General features: G+C 40.7%; 1 protein-coding gene across 1 annotated transcript in view; it reads right to left on the bottom strand.

Annotated features, from left to right (window-relative positions):
- The window catches only part of AMPH (amphiphysin), a 158,508-nt gene that overhangs the window by 77,269 nt on the left and 58,982 nt on the right, over positions 1 to 22,257 (bottom strand). The window contains exon 2 of the mRNA XM_080666970.1: positions 15,640 to 15,720. Coding sequence (XP_080523096.1) covers positions 15,640 to 15,720 — 81 coding nt within the window. The remainder of the gene's footprint in view (positions 1 to 15,639; positions 15,721 to 22,257) is intronic.

The following is a 22,257-nucleotide window of genomic DNA, read 5'->3' as shown; positions in this document are numbered from 1 at the left end:
AGTCATTAATATGTTTTATATTAATTGTATATTAAAACAATATTTTGGGTACACTGAGTTAAACAATTGGGTTATTAAAATTAATTTCAGCTGTTTCTTTTCACTTTTTTAAATGTGGGCACTAGAAAAATTTTAATTACGTATGTGGTTTGCATTATTTTTTTTGGACATAATCGGAATAGAGAAATTGGTAAAATGTAAATTTTGACGTATGAATCTTAGCTTTGTTTTGGATTACCCTTAGAAACTGAGATTCTGAGATTAGGATTAGATTGCAAGTAGCTGAATATGGAGTTAACCCAGGAAATGCCAACAGGGGCATGGAGAAGTGAAGCAGGGGAGGGAAGAGAGCCATCATAGGTGCATTATCAAGCAAGTTACTCCGGTGGCCTTAGTCCCACTGGGGAATTCTGGAAGACAGTGTCAAACCCTATAGATATCCTCAATGAGGGGCAAAGAAGTTTGGGCATTTATCCATCAACTCCTGACAGTCATTGGTTGAGAACTGCTCCTGGGACATAATTTTCCCAATACGTCCACACAAGGGCAGAGAGGTCTCCAGTCACCAGAAAAAATCCTCAGGCAAAAAGTTTCCCTTGCTGGCAGTTGCAACTAAATCTAGTGACTCAGAAAAGGTAGGTGCTAGGGGCATAAGGCTGGCATCCACAGTGTGTGCTTTCACTACACCTGAAAATATAAAAGTGTATGTGCTTTAATTGCATAATTATTTAACAAAATTGCAGAAAGCTAGCATACTGAATGACTCCACCTTGATAATTAATAATATAGCATCTATATTATAACTCATACTTGACAGTTAATAATATAGTTAATAACATAGCAACTATAATAGTCATAAATAAATAAACAAACAATTATTTGTTATTATTTACCAAAAAGCAGGGAGGGAGGGAGGGGAAAATATCTACTTCCTTCAGCGAATTATAATCTAGTAGGGGAACTAAAATATCTAAATAGAAAACTGCAAAGTAGATTACAATTAGCTCTGCAACAGCCATGCAAAATGTTTAGAGGACAGAGCAAAGAAAAATATCCATCAAATTTAAAGATAGATAGTGATTAATACAAAGGAACTCTGAAAAGAAGTGTTTAAGACAAGGGTGGGGAATGTCCACGGGCCACATAAGGCCCACAAAATCACTTGGTCTGGCTCTGCCAAGGCATTAGAGATGATTTAATTAAATGTTTGACCAAATATAGCAAGCTAATTTTTAATTTGGTAATTTTGTATGATCTGCAAATCCTATCTAATAAAAGAGAAACATGCAAATTGACCATACCACCACTAAGCCCACAAGCCACACCCACCAGCCAATCAGGAGCGAGTATGCAAATTAACCCAACCAAGATGGCTGTGGCTACAGAGAGAGCAGGAGGGAGGCTTGGGTTTCCCTGGTGATGGAGGAAGCCAAGCTTTCCGCACACCCTGGCTGGCCCAGGCCTGCACTCCAGTCTACAAAGTTTCAATTATAGAAGATAAATAAATCCCAACAGAAATGGCTGCCGCCACAGAGTGAGCAGAAGGCTTGGCTCTGCTCCAGGCTACAAAGTCTCCGCTTGGGTCGCCAGGGGGTGTGGCCGGCCTGCAAACCACCACAGGCCCCTCGCCCAGGCCGCCCCATGCCCCAAGGGAACCCCCATCCTGATCTGGGACACCCTTCAGGGCAAACCAGCTGGCCTCCACCCATGCACCAGGCCTCTATCCTATCTAATAAAAGAGTAATATGCAGATTGACCATCACTCCAACACACAAGATTGCTGCCCCCATGTGGTCAAAGATGGCTGCCCCCATGTGGACACAAGATGGCCACCACAAGATGGCCAGCAGGGGAGGGCAGTTGGGAGGGACCAGGCCTGCAAGGGAGGGCCGTTGTGGGCAATCAGGCCAGCAGGGGAGGGCAGTTGGGAGGGGCCAGGCCTGCAAGGGAGGGCAGTTGGGGGTGATCAAGCCTGCAGGGGAGGGCAGTTAGGGGTGACCAGGCCAGCAGAGGAGGAAAGTTGGGGGTGACCGGGCCTGCAGGGAAGGGTAGTTGGGGGAGACCCAGGCCTGCAGGGGAGGGCAGTTAGGGGTGACCAGGCCTGCAGGGGAGGGCAGTTAGGGGTGACCAGGCCTGTAGGGGAGAGCAGTTAGGGGCAAACAGCCTGGCAGGGGAGCAGTTAGGCATCAATCAGGCTGGCAGGGGAGTGGTTAGGGGGTGATCAGGCTGGCAGGCAGAAGCGGTTAGGGGCAATCAGGTCGGCAGGCAGGTGAGCAGTTGGGAGCCAGCAGTCCTGGATTGTGAGAGGGATGTCCGACTGCCTGTTTAGGCCCGGTCCAGTTAGGATCGGGCCTAAACGGGCAGTCGGACATCCCTGTAGGGGTCCCAGATTGGAGAGGGTGCAGGCTGGGCTGAGGGACACCCCCCCACCATGCACGAATTTTGTGAACCGGGCCTCTAGTTTAAGGAATAAAGCCTGTCAAATTATGCCCACAATTAAGCCATTGGTTTTTCTTTCAGAACAAGAAAGAGAATGATTCATCTAGCCCAAGGAAACAATAATCATTTTTAAATGAAATAAGAATCACAAGAAGAGATTTTTTTAGCTATGGGAGTGGAAGAATGAACTTTCAATTATACAATAATGGCTTAAACAGATGAGTGCAATTTAAGTAGATAAACTTAAGTTCATTTAAATAACTTTCTTCCTGCCCTGGCCTGGTGGTTCTGTTTGTTAGAGCATCCCTGTATGGCCCCCTCCCCCCAAAAAAAGGTTTTTGGTTGGATTCCAGATCAGGGCACATACCTAGGTTGGGGGTTTGATCCCCAGTTGGGGTGTGTACGGGGGGCCAACAATCAATGTCTCTATCATATTGATGTTTCTCTCTCTCTCTCTCTCTCTCTCTCTCTCTCTCCCTCCCTTTCTCCACAATCAATAAAAACATATCCTCAGGTGAGGAGTAAAATAACTTTATTTTTTTCTAATTATTAAAATTCATAATTTTTCCTGAGTATGAAGGTTCATAAATCATTTGGTAATAACCATATTAAATTTCACTTATATTTCACCTGAATCAAAAAGGTAAAAGACTCTCGAGAGAAATTTTCACCTAGAATATGCCACAGAGTAGTTCTGCACAAAACCTATTGCACAATAAAGTTTTCTTAACACCATTATCCCATGTGAATCATAAGACGTTTTACGTTTGAAATAAATTCTTATAGCACTGCTATTTCACGGAAATTTGTTCCAAATTCCTCTGAAAATTACCACTTTCATAATGCAGCCTTGAATATTGCACACTCCTGCACGCAGAAAGAAACTCAAAATTTCACATCCTTGAGACTATATGCATATTTTCTCCCTTCTTACCTCTACACGGTAAGATAAAATTATTATTCTGACTCATGGTCACATTATTCTCAGGGCTTAGAGCAACATAACAGCAAATGAGTGTATTAAAATTCAGTTGTCTGATTCCCAACTCATACTCCTCTTTGACAAGATCCAAGAAGGATTCAGCACCTACAGAATTCCTTGCCCTGGCATATAGTATAATAAAGTTACTCTGGTGTTAGAGGTTCTTCGTTTATTTCTTTTCAACTGAATCATTTATCAATGTCAGGAGCTACTACTTCTCCAGCCCAGATGGTCCCCAGGCCCCTTTCTTCCCACACAGCCCGAGGGAGTAGGCCTGCTTTCCTTTCTTTATTAAAACTACCCCCACCTACTCCCTCCCTTGGGTATCACATTCTTGCAGAGCTCGTGAGAAGAAAGCAGTCTCCCTAGTTCCCTGCTTCCCAGCTATCCTGGAGAACAAGCCAGAGTTGTTTTGGGTTTCCTCATGGAGATATCAAAAATTAACAAGCATGCAAAAAAGCATACATGGTTTTAAATCTTATGAAGGTCCGAGAAGCATTGCCTCCAGTCAAAAAATCCCTTTATTCCTTTGCTGGGTGGCATCTCGAAGCTGTTGTTTTCTTCTTGTACTCCTGAGGACTGCTCATGATATCCCAACCAAGGAATAGGGTGAAATTTAAAATCTAACTAAATAGAGAAAGAATGCAGAAGGTACATCATCATGGGAGGATTCAGATATCTCTGTTACTGAACACAAACAAATCACCTTACATACCTAATTAAATGTTTCCAGATTCTTTTGCAGCAGGTTGGTTCTCAGGAGCACCAATTCCTTAATTATTGATGATGATAAAGATGATGAAGATGAGATGAGTGTATGTATTGTGGGGCAAAGGTGGGGGTGGGGGCGGGGGTGGGGCAAAGGGGTTCAGTTCCCAGACTTGCTGGGCTTAGGACATCTCTCATTTGTTGGTTCCCAAACTTGCTGGGCTCCGGGCAGCTCCCTTGAGAACCCTGGACAGCGCCCAGACATGTCTGTGATTCAACCTCTAAGATTTAATCTACGTTGTGTCAAAGGACCGGCCTTAAATGCAACCTCACATGGTTTCCTATTGCATTCTGGTAAGAGCATACAAGAGCAGAAGAGCTACAGACAGATTTTCCTCCAAGGTGAGCAGTGCGCTGGTAATAAGAGCTACCATAGACTATGACACACAGAAGAGCTATGGTAAACCTCTAGCATTGGGTGTACACACAGGGCTGCATTAACCTGCAATAAACTATGTGTGAAAATTAATGAATCAAGTTGATACACTAAATTCTGGTGCATTGAAAATGCTAGTGTTAATAAATACTTTATGCCTAGGACTTTAGGGACTAACAAAGAAGGTACACTCTTGTTAGATCAGTCACTTCTGCCCAGAAGAAAGAAGCCATTGTTGAGGCATTAATTTGACTGAATTGTAGACAACATCCATAAAATGAATGAATACTTTCTAAAACACTAAACTCAGGGCAGCAACCACTACAAAGTCAGGGGCACCACGCTCACATACTACCACACTCATGACACTGCAGCCCTGTCTTGCAAAATCAAATCCAACTGATTTTATTCATAAGGTTATACAGAGCTAGCAAATCACTTTAAGGCATTAAGTACTTAATGCTCATTAAACAAGCAATAGGTTGTGGAATTGACATGTTAAAATATAATAAATGTAATGATTTATATTTATACATCATTTCTGTTATAAAAAGGAAAATATAGACAGGAGATAAAAACAACATATACAATACAGACTATTTTTTTCATTAACTTGCCCCTGTAACTCAGAAACTAACTGTGAGCTGACGTTTGGAAAGGGCTCAAGGAGAAAGCCAACAGTACTAACAGATATATGAGACTTGATCTGAGGAGATATAACTTCACAAAGTGGTGATTTCACATAGAAAAGTCCAGTCATCTCATCTGTGATCCTGCACCAACAGAAGGTCTCACAGTTCCATTATTATCTTTGCCCAATACTGACATCTTTCTCTTGAAAAGGCTAAGTAACATATTAAATTAAAATTGGCTCAACTTCTCAGAGTTCAGACAGGTCAACTCAATCTTGAAAGCCATGCTACTGCTTTCTTATATTTGAAGCTCAGAAGAAAATTAAATTGTCAAGGAGATGAGACTTAATGAAGCAATAATCAGCACCTTGATTAGCAGATGACTAATGATATGTAATATCAGAATCCACTTATGATCAAAGCCAACACTAGTCTGCTGAACACTGCAGGCATTCTTGGTTTACCAGGAAATGGAGCTCTCCCTATCACAAGTTCAGGTGCATGAAACTGGAAGACAAGAGTTTTTCAAAGGTAACAGCAGCAGGGTCTCTAAAATTTCCATTTTTTGTTTTCTTGCTTTGAGCTCTTTATAGTAAACAGGAGCTGCCTTAAGAACCCAGCACTGATTTCAAAAAAGAATTTCTCCATTTTTAATATTTCTTTTGGCACATATTAAGGCAAAAGATATGATAGGAAATCAGAGAGGATTTTGAAATCTTATTCCTGGACATTAGGGGCTGGTACATGGAAGGGAAGTGTATATCAAAGAGAACATCTCAGTTTTCACATTTTTATCCAAGCTTCACGACCTAATTTCCAATTATCCCTGAGTCGTCAACTCCAAGATAGCTATGATATGAAGACCAAATAAAATATACTTTCTACCTTTCACCAAAACAAAATTAGAAAGCTAGTTAGTAATTATATGTACTATTTTTCCATGTGTTTCCCTTAAGCCTTGAGTTTATACAGATCTCAATTCTTGTCTTTTAGAAAAGCTAACCCAGTGTGTACACAAGGGGATGGAACTGCCTCGTTAGAACCATTGAACTCATCACACCATGCAGGCTGCATACAATTTGAAGATATGCTTTATTGCCGTTAGGCAATTGAGTTTGTGACCCTTGAAGAGCCATTCCAATTTTCCCCTTTAATTGTGTATGAAGAGACTTGACTTATGAGGTACATTAGGGGAATTATACAAAATCTTTTCAACTTTTGCCTTAATACCTAAGAGTACAGAATTGAATATTGTTGCGGGGGAGAGGGGAGAGACTGACCTAGGAATTAAGGCAAACTGCACAGGTGTTCCACCCCAACAATAACGCTTCCTGAGGCTTACTGCTCCATGTCCCTGTCTGGGGATATGGATGCCAGCTCGCTATTGACAATGTTCTATCATGTCCAAATGAGACAGGAAGTGGAAGTACTAGAAAAACAACAGTTACATCAAGCTTCAGAGATGCATCACTGGGAGGGAAGAAGTGCCTTGCCCCTCATTACTCCAGTCATAATATGACAGCCAAAATGTTTCTGAAACTGCCATTTGTAATGCTGCATTAGTGTATGAGAGCTTCTATAACAATATACCAGAGACTTGGTGGCTGAAAAAAAAAACACAGAAATTTATTTCCTCACAGTTCTGGAGGCTAGAAGTCCAAGACCAAAGTATTGGTAGATTTGGTTTTGCCTGAGGCCTCTCTCCTTGGCTTGCAGACAGCCCCCTCCTCCCTGTGTCCTCACATGGTCTTTTTCTGCATGTGTTCATCCCTGTGTCTCTCCTGCTTCTTATGAGGACATCAGTCACATTGGATTAGAACCCTTCCATATGACTTTATTTGATCTTAATTTACCCTTTACTGGACCTGTTTCCAAATACAGTTACATTCTGATGTGTACTGGAGGTTAGAACTTCAATAGATAAATTCAGGAGAGACACAATTCAGTTATAACACTGTCCTCAGAGGCACTGGCTTTAAAGGCATGGATGCCAACTGCGGATGCATGAGACTGTCCCAGTGGAATCTACTGCTGATCAATGAGAATAATTTAACTAAAGGCATTCTCTGCGCTCTCATGATGCAGTCCTACTCTATAAACAAAACTACCAACTGTTCACTTTTTCTCATGACTCCAGAGTATGTCACATGTGACTCATATAGCATAGTGGTGAAGTAGGTGGGCTGTGGGGCTGCACTGCCTGGCTTTAAAATATGAGCTCTGCTACCTCTAACTGTGCAACTTTGGGCAACACTTAACTGCTCTGGACCTCTGGCTCCTCATCTGTAAAATGAAGATGATAACATCACTCACTTCCTGTGGCTCTCATGAAGATCGGGGGTACAGTCCATGTAACATATCAGCAGAGTACCAGACACACAGTACTCATTCAATAAATGTTGGCTGACTCTGTCTACCTGATACTTTTTAAATGGTAAACTGTGCAAAGAGTGGGTGTTTCATAAAAGCTTGACTAAGTTCTGCTACATGTCATGTTACAAAAGAATATTTTCATGAGAAATGTACAAAACCTCCCCAAAACAAGCTAACTGGAATCTTAGAATGTCCGCTTGTGTTTCATTTATACTTCTCAGTCTCAAATACACAGTTATATTTCCAGAAAGTTTGTTTTTGTATCTTTAAATAGTGCAGTAATAGAAGATCCTAGAGTACAAAGAAATAATTTATGCAGATATATAAGAACCACTTAATAATGGATATGAGAAAAATCAAGCCAATGTCATAAAATTACTGTGAGGAAATAAGAAAGCAATGAATACCATGGCCAAAAGAATAATCAAGATCATTCTCAAAATAAAAGTTTTTGTGACAATACTTGGTTTTCTTATGCATAAGGCAGAATTACAATTATGGATTGCTAGGAGAATCGTGTAGAACAGTGTACAAAACACATTATAAATGCCAATACCTACTTATGGAAAGTCTTCAGAATAAAAATACTTCATTGCTGCTTTTATGTAAGCCATTCAGGTGTGGCTTTGAAATTTGTAAATTTTTAAAGCTCCTTAGAAGATTCTTATAATTGTCCAGGTTTAGAAACATAGATGTGCAATTAAGGAAGCCATTATCTTTACTCTATCAGTATAATCTCAGGTTTACATTCAAATTGTTACTCTTATACAATAGCTCTTTAGAGACACAAGTCAAATTTGTGAACGGATTCGGAAGTCTGGAGTGGGGCCCAGGAATCAGTATATTTAAAAGTCCTCCAAGCAATTCCAATAGTTATGTGGAAACCTCTCCTATAATTTTGCACTGTGTCTATCACCTAATTGAGATTAAATGTGTTGACTGATACCCTAGTATGTAGCTCTAGTATGAGATAACCAAAAAATCCCTTAAAATATGTCTGGCTCCAGATCTCAGTCAGTCACCATAAGACTTTCCTTATAACACATTTTCATCACTTAGATGGCAGCTCTAATGCAAAATCAGACATGGGGCTTACAGGGTGACTTATGAGAATCACATGCAATGGGAACCAACAATATTGATGTGAATCTGCGCTTCAGTTGCAACTCGTCTATGCAGATGTTCACATGTCAGACAGTCTCCTAGGCTTGGATGAGTGATATGCCTAATTCTCTGCATCCCATTACCAGAACAGTGCAGTCAATCTGGGGACCAGTTAGAGAGAAACATCCAAACTTAGATAATAAGCTCACTTCACAGGGAGAAGTGGAAGATACATGGAATTGGTCTCTAAATGAATGCTGAGGGATTAACCCCCGTTGGCATGGTTGTCTAATGTAGTGAAGTAAAGTAAAATAAAATTAAAAATAGGTAACAGGATAGGATAAAGGAAAGGAAACCTTCAGAGCAATAACAAAAAGAGCTTCCACTAGAATTCTTAATGGCTTCCTAGGAAGTGGCACAACAGTGATGCCTGGAACATCAGTAATTTGGGTCACAATTTAGTTAGGTTTCAACTAAAGCTTTTTATGCATACAGGCCATAGCTGATGAGATATTCTTGTGGATGGAATGAAACAAAAAGAGTAAAAAAAAAAGTGAAACAAAAGAGTAAAGAAGATAAAAGATAAATGTTTCTCAATGAACATTTTTGCCCCCCCTCCCCTGCATCTGGCACCATGGACAGCAACACCCTAATATTTACAAGCAGTGGGCAGACTCATTTGCTCCTTGAAATCCAGTGAGCAAAAGAGAGATGGTTTTATAGATGTGTCATAAATGAAATAGACTAAGAGAAATTCAGGGAAAGTTGAAGAATAAGAGCCAACACATCCTTTTGATAGCTACAGGTTTCCACTAACTGCCCCCTCACACAAGTCAATTATATTGGCAATCATCAAGAACAAATTCTAAATCAAGACTCTGTAATTAAAAACATATTTTCCATAAGAATAATATTACAAAGGAGACAGTCTTAATGAGGGACTTAGGAGCCAAATTATAATCCCTTGCTTTTCTGCCAAAGAGTGAACATACCTATATATAAATCAGTAAAACTAAGAATATCAAGGCCAATCGTGTTACCATTCCATGAATATTTAGTATGCTATCCAAGCAGCTCTACATAGTGAGAGCCTTTTCAGTAACAACCAGTGGACACCCATTGAGCCTAGGGAGTTTAGCTGGAAATGGGACTGTAATAAGACATAGAAACAATATTTTTCTAAGAATGCTAAATGGGGTGAGAATATACTCATGTACTAATGTTAAGTGGTAAAACTAGGATAGCAAATGCATCATAATCATGGAAGTACAATCACATCATCTCAAGATCCTATGTCTTTCTTCTACTACTTTTATTGCTTCAAAAGAAAACAGACTTTTGCACACTAGACCACAGCTTGATAATGACAGGAGCTATGCCTGCACTATTTATCATTTTGTATCCAATGCCTTGTGCTTAGTAGACACTCACTATGTTCAGTCAGCCAAGAAATGCTTTTGATAGACTCTTAGCCATAGGAAGGTTATTCTTGGCCTTTAACCCATTGCCTTCGATGAAGTGTCCTGCTTCCCGCTCAAGTCAACCCCTCCAGTTTGCTAGATCCTGCCTCCTACTGCCTACTCAAGGACAAGAGTCAGCTGTTCTCTTTCTCTGGTGATGCATTGTTTCCTACTAAATGACTCCCATTAGCACGCATATATTTTTGCCATCTTAAGAAAATGTTCTCTTGATCCCACTACCTCTACACTACAAACTTATTTGTTGCTCTTTGAGGCAAAACTTGAAACTTGCTGACTCCAAGCCTCCTGATACCCTTCACCTTGCTCAATTTATTCTCTTGGTTTTCCCCCAGAGCTCTCATCATTTTCTAGGAGACAGGATAATCTGCTTATTTATTGTGTTTTGTTTAAGGTCTACCACCTGTTTTGGAATAGATGACTCACAATGGCAGTCACCTTTGTCTGTCTGGTTCACAGAAGTTTCCCAAAGACCTAGATCCATTCCTGGCATGCAGAAAACACTCGATAAATGTAAGGCAATGGATACCTAAGTAGTTGTTGTTCTAAACATGCATCCACATCTGTCAAATAACCTAAAATGTCCTTGAAAGTTGATATTAAGAGAAAATACTTTAGCCCCAGCTGGTTTGGCTCAGTGGATAGAGCGTTGGCCTGCAGACTGAAGGGTCCTAGGTCAGGGGTGGGCAAACTTTTTGACTCGAGGGCCACAATGGGTTCTTAAACTGGACCGGAGGGCCAGAACAAAAGCATGGATGGAGCGTTTGTGTGAACTAATATAAATTCAAAGTAAAGGAGCGGAGGGGAGAGCAAGAGAACCGGATAGAACAGCCGGATCCGGCCCGCGGGCCGTAGTTTGCCCAAGGCTGGTCCTAGGTTCAATTCCAGCCAGGGGCATATGCCCGGGTTGCAGGCTCAATCCCCAGTAGGAGGCGTGCAGGAGGCAGCCAATCAATGAGTCTCTCTTGTCATTGATGTTTCTCTCTCTTCTCCCTTCCTCTCTGAAATCAATAAAAAAAAATTTTTTTAAGAGAAAATACGTTAAATGTTGGAAAATGTTGGCACAATAAAATGTTTTTCTTTTCTCTCTCTCTCTCAATCCTCACCTGAGTATATGCTTATTGATGTTTAGAGAGAGTGGAAGGGAGAGGCAGAGAAACAGAAGGGGAGAGAGAGAGAGAGAGAGAAACACTGATGTGAAATATCTATTGGTTGACTCCTCTATGTGTCCTGACTGGGGATTGAACCCCCAACATTTTAGTGTACGGGATGATGCTCCAAAGCCACCTGAGCCACCCGGCCAGGGCTACAATGCTTTTCAATACCACAGAATTCTCACAACTTACAGCTAGCCATAACTATAAGTTTACTTCCGTTCCAGAGACACGGACATATGCAAAATTCTCCTATGGAATACAGGCTATATGGCCCAACCAGTCACAGTTATTTTGTTGTTTTAATTAGTACACCTTCCATTGCAGGCACAGCTTCTTAGCGGGGAGGTTCATTAGCAGGAAGGAGGAAGAGAAGCCAAAGACCTTCCTTCCGCTTTGGGAACTTTGCTCTGCCCATTAATGGATCTGTCATCAGGCAACCAGGTGAACGGAAAGCAGCCATGTTCACACCAGTCAGTTCTGCTACTTGTTAGCAGCTCTGGTAAGAGAGGAAAACAGGAAACAAAACAAGCAAAAGAACCACTCTGGGGAGGAACTGTTGAAGTCAGATTTTGTTATTCCTTTCGATTTCATAATCCTTGCTCTGAAACTCCCTCAGCATCACTGAAAATCCTGTTGCTGGCTGAGGAGTTCACTCTTTCCTTCTTGTCCTAACTGAGCAGTATATGAAAGCTGGACCACAAAAGCTGCAGCAATGGTGAGTCCAATGGACAAGCAAGAGTCTGTACAGACCCGTCATCCATGTTCTCAGTTTAACTCAAACCACCTTTCAGGAAAAGAGGCTTGGGATCAAAAAGAAAATTTGAAGTTGGAATAAACTATAAGCTAAGCCTCAAAATAGAGTTCAAACACAGACCCTCTGCCACCTTTAATTCCAACATAAACAAGGAGGGAATATATCAATAATTATGAGGACCCTTATGATCTGTTAAGAAGCATTTAAAAGCAAGATCATCAGGGTCCAAAATGTTTAAATACTTTCTAGAATACTCTATACCAGTGGTCGGCAAACTCATTAGTCAACAGAGCCAAATATCAACAGTACAACGACTGAAATTCCTTTTGAGAGCCAAATTTTTTAAACTTAAACTTCTTCTAATGCCACTTCTTCAAAATAGACTCGCCCAGGCCATGGTATTTTGTGGAAGAGCCACACTCAAGGGGCCAAAGAGCCGCATGTGGCTCACGAGCCACAGTTTGCCAACCACGGCTCTATACTAATCAAGTGTGATCAGATGACTGTAATATAATGCACAAATTCAAATATAGGTTATTTTACATTGAAAATTACATCATTTTATATTTGAAAAAATCCTATATTATAAAAGCCTAATATGCAAATTGACCGAATGGCAGAACAACCAGTGGAACAACCGGTCGCTATGATGTGCATTGACCACCAGGGGGCAGATGCTCAATGCAGGAGCCTGCAGGCCCCGCCCCCAGCCCGCAGGCCCCAGGCCAACCAAGGCAGGTGCCAGGGGCGGGGCGGGGAGGGCGGGACCCTGATCACCAACCAGGCCTAGGGACCCTACCCATGCACGAATTTCATGCATCGGGCCTCTAGTATATATATATTTATTTATTAAAAAATATGGAATCTAGGCTTCTTAGGTAAGATCATTCTTTAGCATGTGCTGCCTGTAAATAATGCCTCTGCCTTCAGAGCAATGTTTCACCATTACGTTCATACTAAAATCATAGGCCTTGCAGAGGCAACCAAGTCTTGGTCAGTCCTTCTTCTTAAATTACTGTTTCTACATAAGCACCACCTCTTTCAGCATATGCAACACATGTAAATTGATCACCAATACATATTGAAGGTTAAAAGGATGTTTTTCCCTTTATGGAGTAATAATAAATTCAGTTTGGCTATTCTTCCCAAGTTAATGAGTCTCTCTCCTTAGCTTCCTTCCTCCCTCCCATTCTTGTTTTCCTTCCCCCCTCAAATATACAGACAGGGTTAAGGGAGCATCCCTCCTCATTGCATTAAAATGACAATACATTTACTGTTTTTGATTAAAACAAAAAACATCAAAATGAGTATGTGTAAATTCAAGATGTTTTTGATGCAATAATATTTTCAAAAGGAACCAAAGGCAATTAGAAGACTCCCTGAGAAATACTATTTCTGAAGTACCATTCTATTTGTTTCACCCTTATAAAGTAGATTTGCTTGGGCAAATTTCTCCAAATTTTGAAGTTTTACCAAGATATTGAAATCTGCTAATATTCTTGAGAGAACGAACATCTTGCTTTTCAATAATGATAAAATATCATTTGAAAATGTATAAACCATATACATTTTCATTTTATACAAATGCATAAAATGTATATTTTATAAAATAATATATTATTTGAAAATGATATAGTGACAAAAATAGATGGCAGAGAAGTATTTTGAAGTCACTCCATGCTGCAGCTCCTAGTGACACAGGTCACTTAACTGATGCAGTTGACTTATTCAACTGCACTTGTCTCTAGCACTTTAGACAAAAAACAATCCTCATCTGGTTCAGTCAACAAAGTTCAAATAAGAGCAATAAAAATTCACTCAATTGCAAAATGCAAAGTGCTTACTTGTCATGAATGCATTCCTGAACTTGATGCTTCCCAAGGTTAGCTTTCTGGGGTGCTAACATCACAATGCCATATAAGTGAAAGGTAAAAAACCAAGAACAAAGAACTAATTAGCTCTATGGGGATATACTAAGTGGGAAGACTAGGTTTCAAAGGATAGAGTGTAAATCCTTAAGTAGAGAAAACTATAAGCATGAGTCACTTCTATCCAAATCCAATCCCTTAAAGCAGACATTGGGATTGCCCTGCAATCCAGAGAACTGATGGACAAGTTTTTCTGTGGGAAGTTGTCTCGATCTCAGGCAATGACCTGTATGAGTGTTGCCCTAATGCATGAGAGAATGTATGAAAACTCACCAAATGAGAGCATAGGAAGACATGGAAAGTTTGTTCTACTGGAGAAGATTGGGGGGCACCTAATTTTATCGACCTAGATCAGGGGTGGGCAAACTTTTTGACTCAAGGGCCACAATGGGTTCTTAAACTGGACCGGAGGGCCGGAACAAAAGCATGGATGGAGTGTTTGTGTGAACTAATATAAATTCAAAGTAAAGGAGCGGAAGGGAGAGCAAGAGAACCCTCCGCTCTTTCGGCTCCATGGGCTGGATAGAACAGCCGAACGGGCCGGATCCGGCCCGCGGGCCATAGTTTGCCCACGGCTGACCTAGATCCAACATTTCTCTGGGAATTCCATTTACTATCTTCATAAATCCAATGCTCTCTTGGTTATTTGGACATGATTTATTTTCCTTTTACAGTTTTCTTCTCCAAACCCCCTCTCTCTTTTCTCATATATTTATCCCTGAGGCCCCCAATTTCCTCTGTGGACACTGGTAGCTACAATGACAGCAGGAAAATAAACCCATGTCCTTACATTGTCCCATGTCCAAACTCCATTTTCCAGAGGGCCTGGAAAGCTTCTTATGGCCCAGCTTTCTTCTCACCTCTAGAATGACCTCTAGATTTGAAGCTTCTAACCTCAGAGACCCCACCTGTATCTTCCCTCTCCCTGACCCTCATGCATGATCTCTAAAGAGTGATATGCCAAGCCTTAGAGAGATAAACAAGTAATTTTAAAAACTGTGCCTTTATTCATGTGTCTGTTAATCACATAGCAGTCCATTAAAGGAACAAATATCACAAATCATGTTTCTCAACCTTTTTCCATTATGGTCTCCTCTGATGAGCTTTTTCTGACATTTTTTTTAATGTGTCCCCCACCCATGAAATTTTAATACCACAGATACACTATAAATATGGTTATGTAATATATACACATAAAAAGAGTACAATTTTTTCATCCACCAAGAACCAATTTTCACCCTCGTGGGGGAGATATACTCCCCACTGAGAATGCAGGATCTTGAAGCAGGCAGCAATTAAAGTAATTTTGCCAAAACTATCTAACTACTGCTAATACTTAGTGGAATATAAATCACCTAAAACATCATCTTTCCTATAAATCAATAAACTATATTAAAAAGCTCCAGAGAAGCGAAGTCTTAATCTCCTGAGATTCTCCTGAGAAGAAACACAAGTCTTCTCCCTGCAGTGCCTACTGCCTCTTCCTTCGCCTCCACCGGAAAGTCTTACAGCACTGACAAGCTTTACCCTCAGGTTAACACCAAACCCAACGAAGCTCTTTCTTCAACCTTAAAGCATTTTTGTTACGTGCTAAAGCACAAGCACTGTCCACCCGTTTCGACTCCATAAACTAGATAAAGGCACTTACCTCTTGCCGTTTGAAGTTCTGTACATATTCTTCAAACTGTTCGTCTTTTGTCTCATCAGCTTTTCCAAGCTTCTGAAGGACCTAATTTGCAAATACAACAAAATGGTTTGCTTTAATAACGGTTTCAAATAATGGAGCAAAGCTGTTGTTTTGCTCCCCTAAGAATTCACTAGGAGCCTAGCTAGTTTTTCTGTTCTGGAAGCATCTTGGCTCGGTGGCTTTGTAGCTGAACACACTTGGATTTCAATTACAGTTCCACCACTCACAGGCTGTGTGACCTCGAGCAAGTGTCATGCTAGGTTGAATTGGTTTCTTTACATAGCTGTTCCCCCCAATAGGACACAAGACTTAAAAACAAAAACTATTCCTTGTCCTTTTGTCCAAAGCATCGGGCATAATACCTGATACATAACAGGTGCTCAAATTTTTGTTAAACAGTAAACCAACATTATTTGACTACAGTATTAACCTACGCCATAAGGATGGTATTAGAATTACTGGAGTTAGGCATATGGTAAGTTTGCCTCCACCACCTTCCAATGATATTTCTTTCAACTGAATAAACACTCAAAGGAGCACTGGGCTACACAAGGCCCCATGCTAAGCACTGGTTATCCAGAAATACAAAGACAATTAAAACAAGGCCCTGACACATAATCATGGGACTTCTGCTGCTGATCTTCCTCCTGGCCCAGTGCTGGTAAAAGCAGGCCTTGGTGCACAGCTTGGTCCTTCCCACATGCACCCAGGCCCAGCGGAGGCAGCCACAAACTGTGGATTGCTTGTAGCTCCAAGCAGGTTGCACGGGCCCGCCACAGGCAGCATCTTCCATTGCCCTGCACCAGAGTTCCTCCCAAGAAACCCAGAACCAATACACCCCGTGGCCAACATCAGACTGCATCAGATCAGGGTCCAATAAGCTTTGCAAGTGGCATATCCAGAGGGAGATATGGCACCAAAACCTGCTGAGGTAAACTCCACTTCGGGTCTTCAGTACCCGCACAGCAGATTGCAAGCTATGGCTGGGGTTGATCCTCACAGTCAGCCAGCCTGAGGGTCAATCCCACACACAAATGGACCAATAGCAATCAAGACTCAATTATAGCAGGAGGGCCACATTACTCACACAAGAAACATTCCTGGAGCACCCAGCTCAGGTGATCAAGGAGACTGTACCACTGGACCCACAAGAAAACTGCTACATAAGGCAACCCCACGAAGACTGGGAGTCATAGCAGATCCATACACTACACAGAAACAAACACAAAGAGGAACCAAAATGGGGAGAGAGTTACTTCAGAAAAAAAGAAGAGGGTCCTGAGAGCCACGACTGGGTACATTATTCAATTATTTCCATATCTAATTTCTAAAACACAACTTATTCAAGAATATAAAAGCCCCACAAACATTGCCTTCTCAACATACCCACACCTAATGGCATTACCAAATATGTTTCTATGAAACGTAAACATTTGGGCATTAAAACATATACTCTGCCCTAGCCGGTTTGGCTCAGTGGATAGAGCGTCAGCCTGCGGACTGAAGGGTCCCAGGTTCGATTCCGGTCAAGGGCATGTACCTTGGTTGCGGGCACATCCCCAGTAGGGGGTGTGCAGGAGGCAGCTGATCGATGTTTCTCTCTCATCGATGTTTCTAACTCTCTATCCCTCTCCCTTCCTCTCTGTAAAAAATCAATAAAATATATTTAAAAACACAAACAAAAAAAAACACACATATACTCACACAAAGCACTTTCTATGGCTAGGTTTTAGATCACATTATGCTAATTTGCTTCCTAAAATCAAAAATATAACCTTGGACAAAGGAACGAGTCTTAATGATTCTTTTCAATACAAAGAAAGAGTGAGAGAGGACAGAGTGAGAGAAGACAGAGTGAGAGAGGACAGAGTGAGAGAAGTCACTGAAGCTTAGGAAGAGACAAGGAGAGGCCTGGGCGTCCGTGCGAGTGCCTTGCTGGACTTGCACTTCTCATTGGCTTCCTAGCGACGGGCTCCTCACAGCTCCACAGAGACGGGGGGACCCTGAAGGTCTTTGTCTGTAAGAGCTGCAAATAGTTTCTGCTCTATGAAAGTTGAGCCTCAAAGGTTTATAGCTTATGATCCTGTGGGACATTAACAAGTTTGGGATCTAAATCAGCCATCTTATTCTAAAATCCCTCTATTAAGTAGTTACAAACACCCAGATCCTCAACTACACTTTGAATCAGTTTTAAGACCTTATGAATTAAGTAGAGGCCCAGTGCACGACTTCGTGCATGGGTGGGGTCCGGCCAGCCCACCCCAATGGGGGCCGATGGGGCAGGCTGGCCCAGGGGAGGGGCTGCAGGAGGTTGGCTGGCCAGCCCCGCCCCCTTTGGGGTGGTTGGCCAGCCGCAGTGCGCGTCACAGCGACCGGTCATTCCGGTTGTTCTGGTCGTTTCGGTCACTTGGCTTTTATATATAGATGAGTTGAATTAAAATATATGATGGCACATGTTTATTTCATGATTTTTATGAAAATCTTGTCTTTAATTTTGAAACATCATACTTCAATAACAGGACCAACTTAGGAATGCTGGGAAAATGTAAAATATTATTATTATTATTATTACTATTGTTATAAGAAAGAAAGGGCAAAGCAAAATTACACAGGCCATTTGCGAGAGGAGTAAAAGTCAATGACAAAGGAACTGTTGGCCTTGTTACCAGATCTCCTCTAATCTACTCCCGTATTTTCATTCTAAGTATAATAACTTTAAGAAAGAAGAATTTTGCTTGACTGCTTCTATTTTCCTTTAAATATTTTTAAAAGAAAAGCTAAGTCTCCCAATGACCTCCCACACACAAAACACTAAAGTATCAGGGGAAAGACATCTAGTATTTACCACATGAAGTTTTTTCCTAATTCTTAAAATCTACTTATTCATAAATGTTTAGTCTACCTAGATCAGGTTAATCATTGAGAGGCAGCAATACGTCATCTGCTGTTAGCAGTTCACAAAGGCCAGGTAAGGCTATCAAACTCTAATGAGCAAGCAGCACACAGGTCAGTTCCCCAAGTTTATATGTTAGTGAAAAGGAACTCTTGTCTCAGAGAGTGGGAGAAAAGAAAGAGACAAGCATTTATTGTGGATCTAGTGTGTGCCTGAAACTGCAGAAAATGATTTACACATTACCTCTTCAGTTCTCTCAACACCCCTATCTGGTACTTACTTTGGATCACACAGTGAGTAAGTGGCTTATTAGATATCCTCAAGAAAATCCCCATTCTGAGGTCTGATACCTCTGTCACTACCACAGATAGCCTTTCCTTCTCATGGAAAGCAAACAGGGATACGTCAAACTATTATTCTCATATTTTCATTCAGGATTCTTACAGGCTACTCTAAGAAAGCGCATCTCCTAGGCTGCACATCTACAACAGTGGAGATTTTTGGCAGAACCCTTGCTGAAAGTCATTATTTGAATTTCAAATCATGATTCCTTGCTTTTCATTGCTAGCACCTGTACAGTATAAATAAAATAGCAACCACAACAAAAACGAATCCTGAGTGTAAAAAGGGATAAATAAATTATAATTAGATGACACCTAAGGAAATAATAAAGGATCTGGAACTCCCTGAGTTATAGCACACCCACACCTTGATGTCGGCTTCCTGAGAGCAGCAGCCACAGAGGAGAGATGACAAAGGACAGATGGGACAGAGATTCTAGCTTTTGCTGAGAACCTTCTCCATGTCAGTCACTAGGTTAGGGACTTTGTGTCTATTATTTCAGCTGATCCTCACTGCCACTTGCTCACCCCCATTTTACAGATGAAAGAACTGAGACTCAGAGAGGTCAGGCAACCCGCCTTTGTAAGGAACAGAACCCAGATTCAAACCAGATACTCCGAGCCCAGTCCTCACAGTGCCCTCCTCACAAAGACAGCACCAATGGGCTGATCCAGCCCATCAAATAGATGCCTATAATATGGTCCTAAAATATAAATGCCAAGCTTCTTTAGAGATCAAAATTTTAATGTAGGCATAGAGAGTGATATCCAACACAGGTGCTGAATTAATTGTCTTTATTTCCATATATCAAATGCATCCATCAAAAACCATGATGATTCTTCTTACAATAACAAAACTTAGGTTTCTCTTCTTTTTCCTTGCACTTTTAACCTCTTACCTGAGATTAATGTCCTACTTTGCTGAATTATCAGATCCTACCATCATTAGCTCTCTTCTCATTTTCCCAGGGTTGCCAAACTCTCTTCTAACATGCCCCTTTGGACCTGTTATTTCTCTCCTTTAAGTCCTATTATGGTTTCTTGAATCAAATTCTGATTTCTCAAGAAGGACCCTGAAGTCCCAATTCTTATCGATCAAGAGAGACCGCGTGTAATAGAAAGAGCAGTGTTTAGAAGGATGGTGAGACCCTGAGGTCCTAGTCCTAGAACGTCATTTAGGGATGGTAAGGCATATGGTAGTTAATAACAACGAGATATATATATATATATATATATATATATATATATATATATATACACATATATATATATATATAATTGTATACAGATTCACACACATTACCAATTATTCTATATTGCTCAATTTCACAAGCCAACATTACATATGAATAATATAAAAGATATATTATTCCTCATTGGAAATTTACCATTTTAAAAAAAGCTGGAGAGATCCAGTAACATAAATACTAAAAGGACAAATAATCACTGTTATTAACTAATAATATCCTCACTTATATAAGGGTCTTTTTGAAAGGCAGCCAAAAATGCTGCCTTCTGAAAGAATTGGGCACTAGTAACTAGGGAAGAATTGATAAGAAGACAGATGAGATCATGTATAAGTGTAAACAAAAACAACTAATAAATATTTTAAAGTTAACAGTGGTTATTTCTGGATGGTAAGATTCAGGGTCATTATTATTTTTTCTTTATAATTTTCTATATTTTCCATAATTTCTCAATGGTTGTATGTCATTAAAGTAATAAGGAACATCATAAAGATAAATAAAAAGGAGTTTGTGATACTGTTATCTTATATAACAGATTTCTGAATTAGATTCTAGTACAAGGAAGTTTATTTGTTAGTAACTAGTTGGAAGACTAGTGAGTGAATTAATATCAGCTGGAAGAAATCTTTCCAGAGGCAGCCCTCAGGGACCTATACCAGATTCAGTGGCTCATGTGTAAGGTGAGGGTTGATTAATGTGTTGTGTGGAACTACCTAGAATGTACATGGAAATGCTAAACCATGATGCCTGGCATATGTTTAATTTTCAATAAATACATATTATTACAGATATTTTTATCTAACCCTATTGTATGATTTCATCCATGGCATAAACTTGCATTGACAAAAAGTGGGGAAGGATATTGGATATGTAATGGTATGATCATTAGAATTCACAAAAAGATCCTCTCTAACAAGATGAAATTCAAGAGATAAAATTTAGGTAAAAAAATATAATTGTTCAAGTATCAGATTTATGTATTCAATTTTCAACCAAAATGCAACAGAATGGACGGTAGGAATAAGGAAATGACTTCCATTAAAATGAGTCAGCAAAGTGATGTTGCTGTCAAAGCCTCCAACGTAATCTCAGCTGCACTAATAAGCATGACAGCTACCAGGAGGGAGGTCCGGGGTGCTTCTCTGTGGTGGACAAGTTGGTAAACACGTAACTACAGGCAACTTGGAGCCAGCTGACAGCAAAGAGAGTGACACCACAAGGTAAGAGGCATAGATTATGTAATTGGGCATATTACCAGGGAGAAGAGGAGACCCTGGGGGAAAGAGCACAGCTGTCTTCAAAAACCTGAAGTACCAGCATAATGAAGAAGGATTAGATTTGTCCCATCGGAAATCAAGACCGAGAACTAGTACTGGCAGATAAAAGCTATATAAAGAAAAACTTTGCATTAAACATTTTTATCATGGTTCTCTGGAAATTAAATAGGTTGTTGGTAGAGGTAATTAGCTCATTGACCTAAGAGCTATTTGAGCTTAACCAATAGTTAGAGGCGTCAGAGAAGAGATTTATTCATCAAACAGGTGAATGGAATGAGTCATAGTTGAAATATCTTCTAATTCTTGAATCCATAATACATTTCTCATGTTAGACATTATCCCTGGAGAAGAATGCAAATCACAATGAATAATAAGCCGAGAAGGAAGTCTGTTCATTTCTATCTCTACTGACAACTGCATGCCACGCACTGTGCTAGGAGCTGTAGAAACGCAAGCTGCAGCCTGGGGACTGGGATGGTGTGACAGTGTGGAAGTGCGAGATGTGGAACTGGAGAAGATGAGGCTGGCATGGTAAACAGAGGGCAGATTGTGGAAAGGCTCTATCTGCAAGACTAAAGACTGTAATTTCCTTGTGCAGACCAAGTATCGCCATGGAGTCAGCTACAGGGACAGATTTGTGCTCCTTAATGACATTAGGACAGATGAGGAGAGCAAAGATGACCTCACAAGGATGGCCTCACATTTCTGCTGTGGAGGCTGAGTAGCTCATCTGCCCAGAATTCCAATTGGTTGGTTGTGGTAAAGACTCCAGAGGAGGGAAATGGTTCAGATGTAGGACTGGAAAAGGTAAGACCAGAAAC

Source organism: Plecotus auritus (genome assembly GCF_963455305.1).
Source record: "Plecotus auritus genome assembly, chromosome: 4".
Classification (NCBI taxonomy): domain Eukaryota; kingdom Metazoa; phylum Chordata; class Mammalia; order Chiroptera; family Vespertilionidae; genus Plecotus; species Plecotus auritus.
Note: the sequence above shows the minus strand (reverse complement) of the source record. Positions and strands in the feature narration are given on the sequence as shown.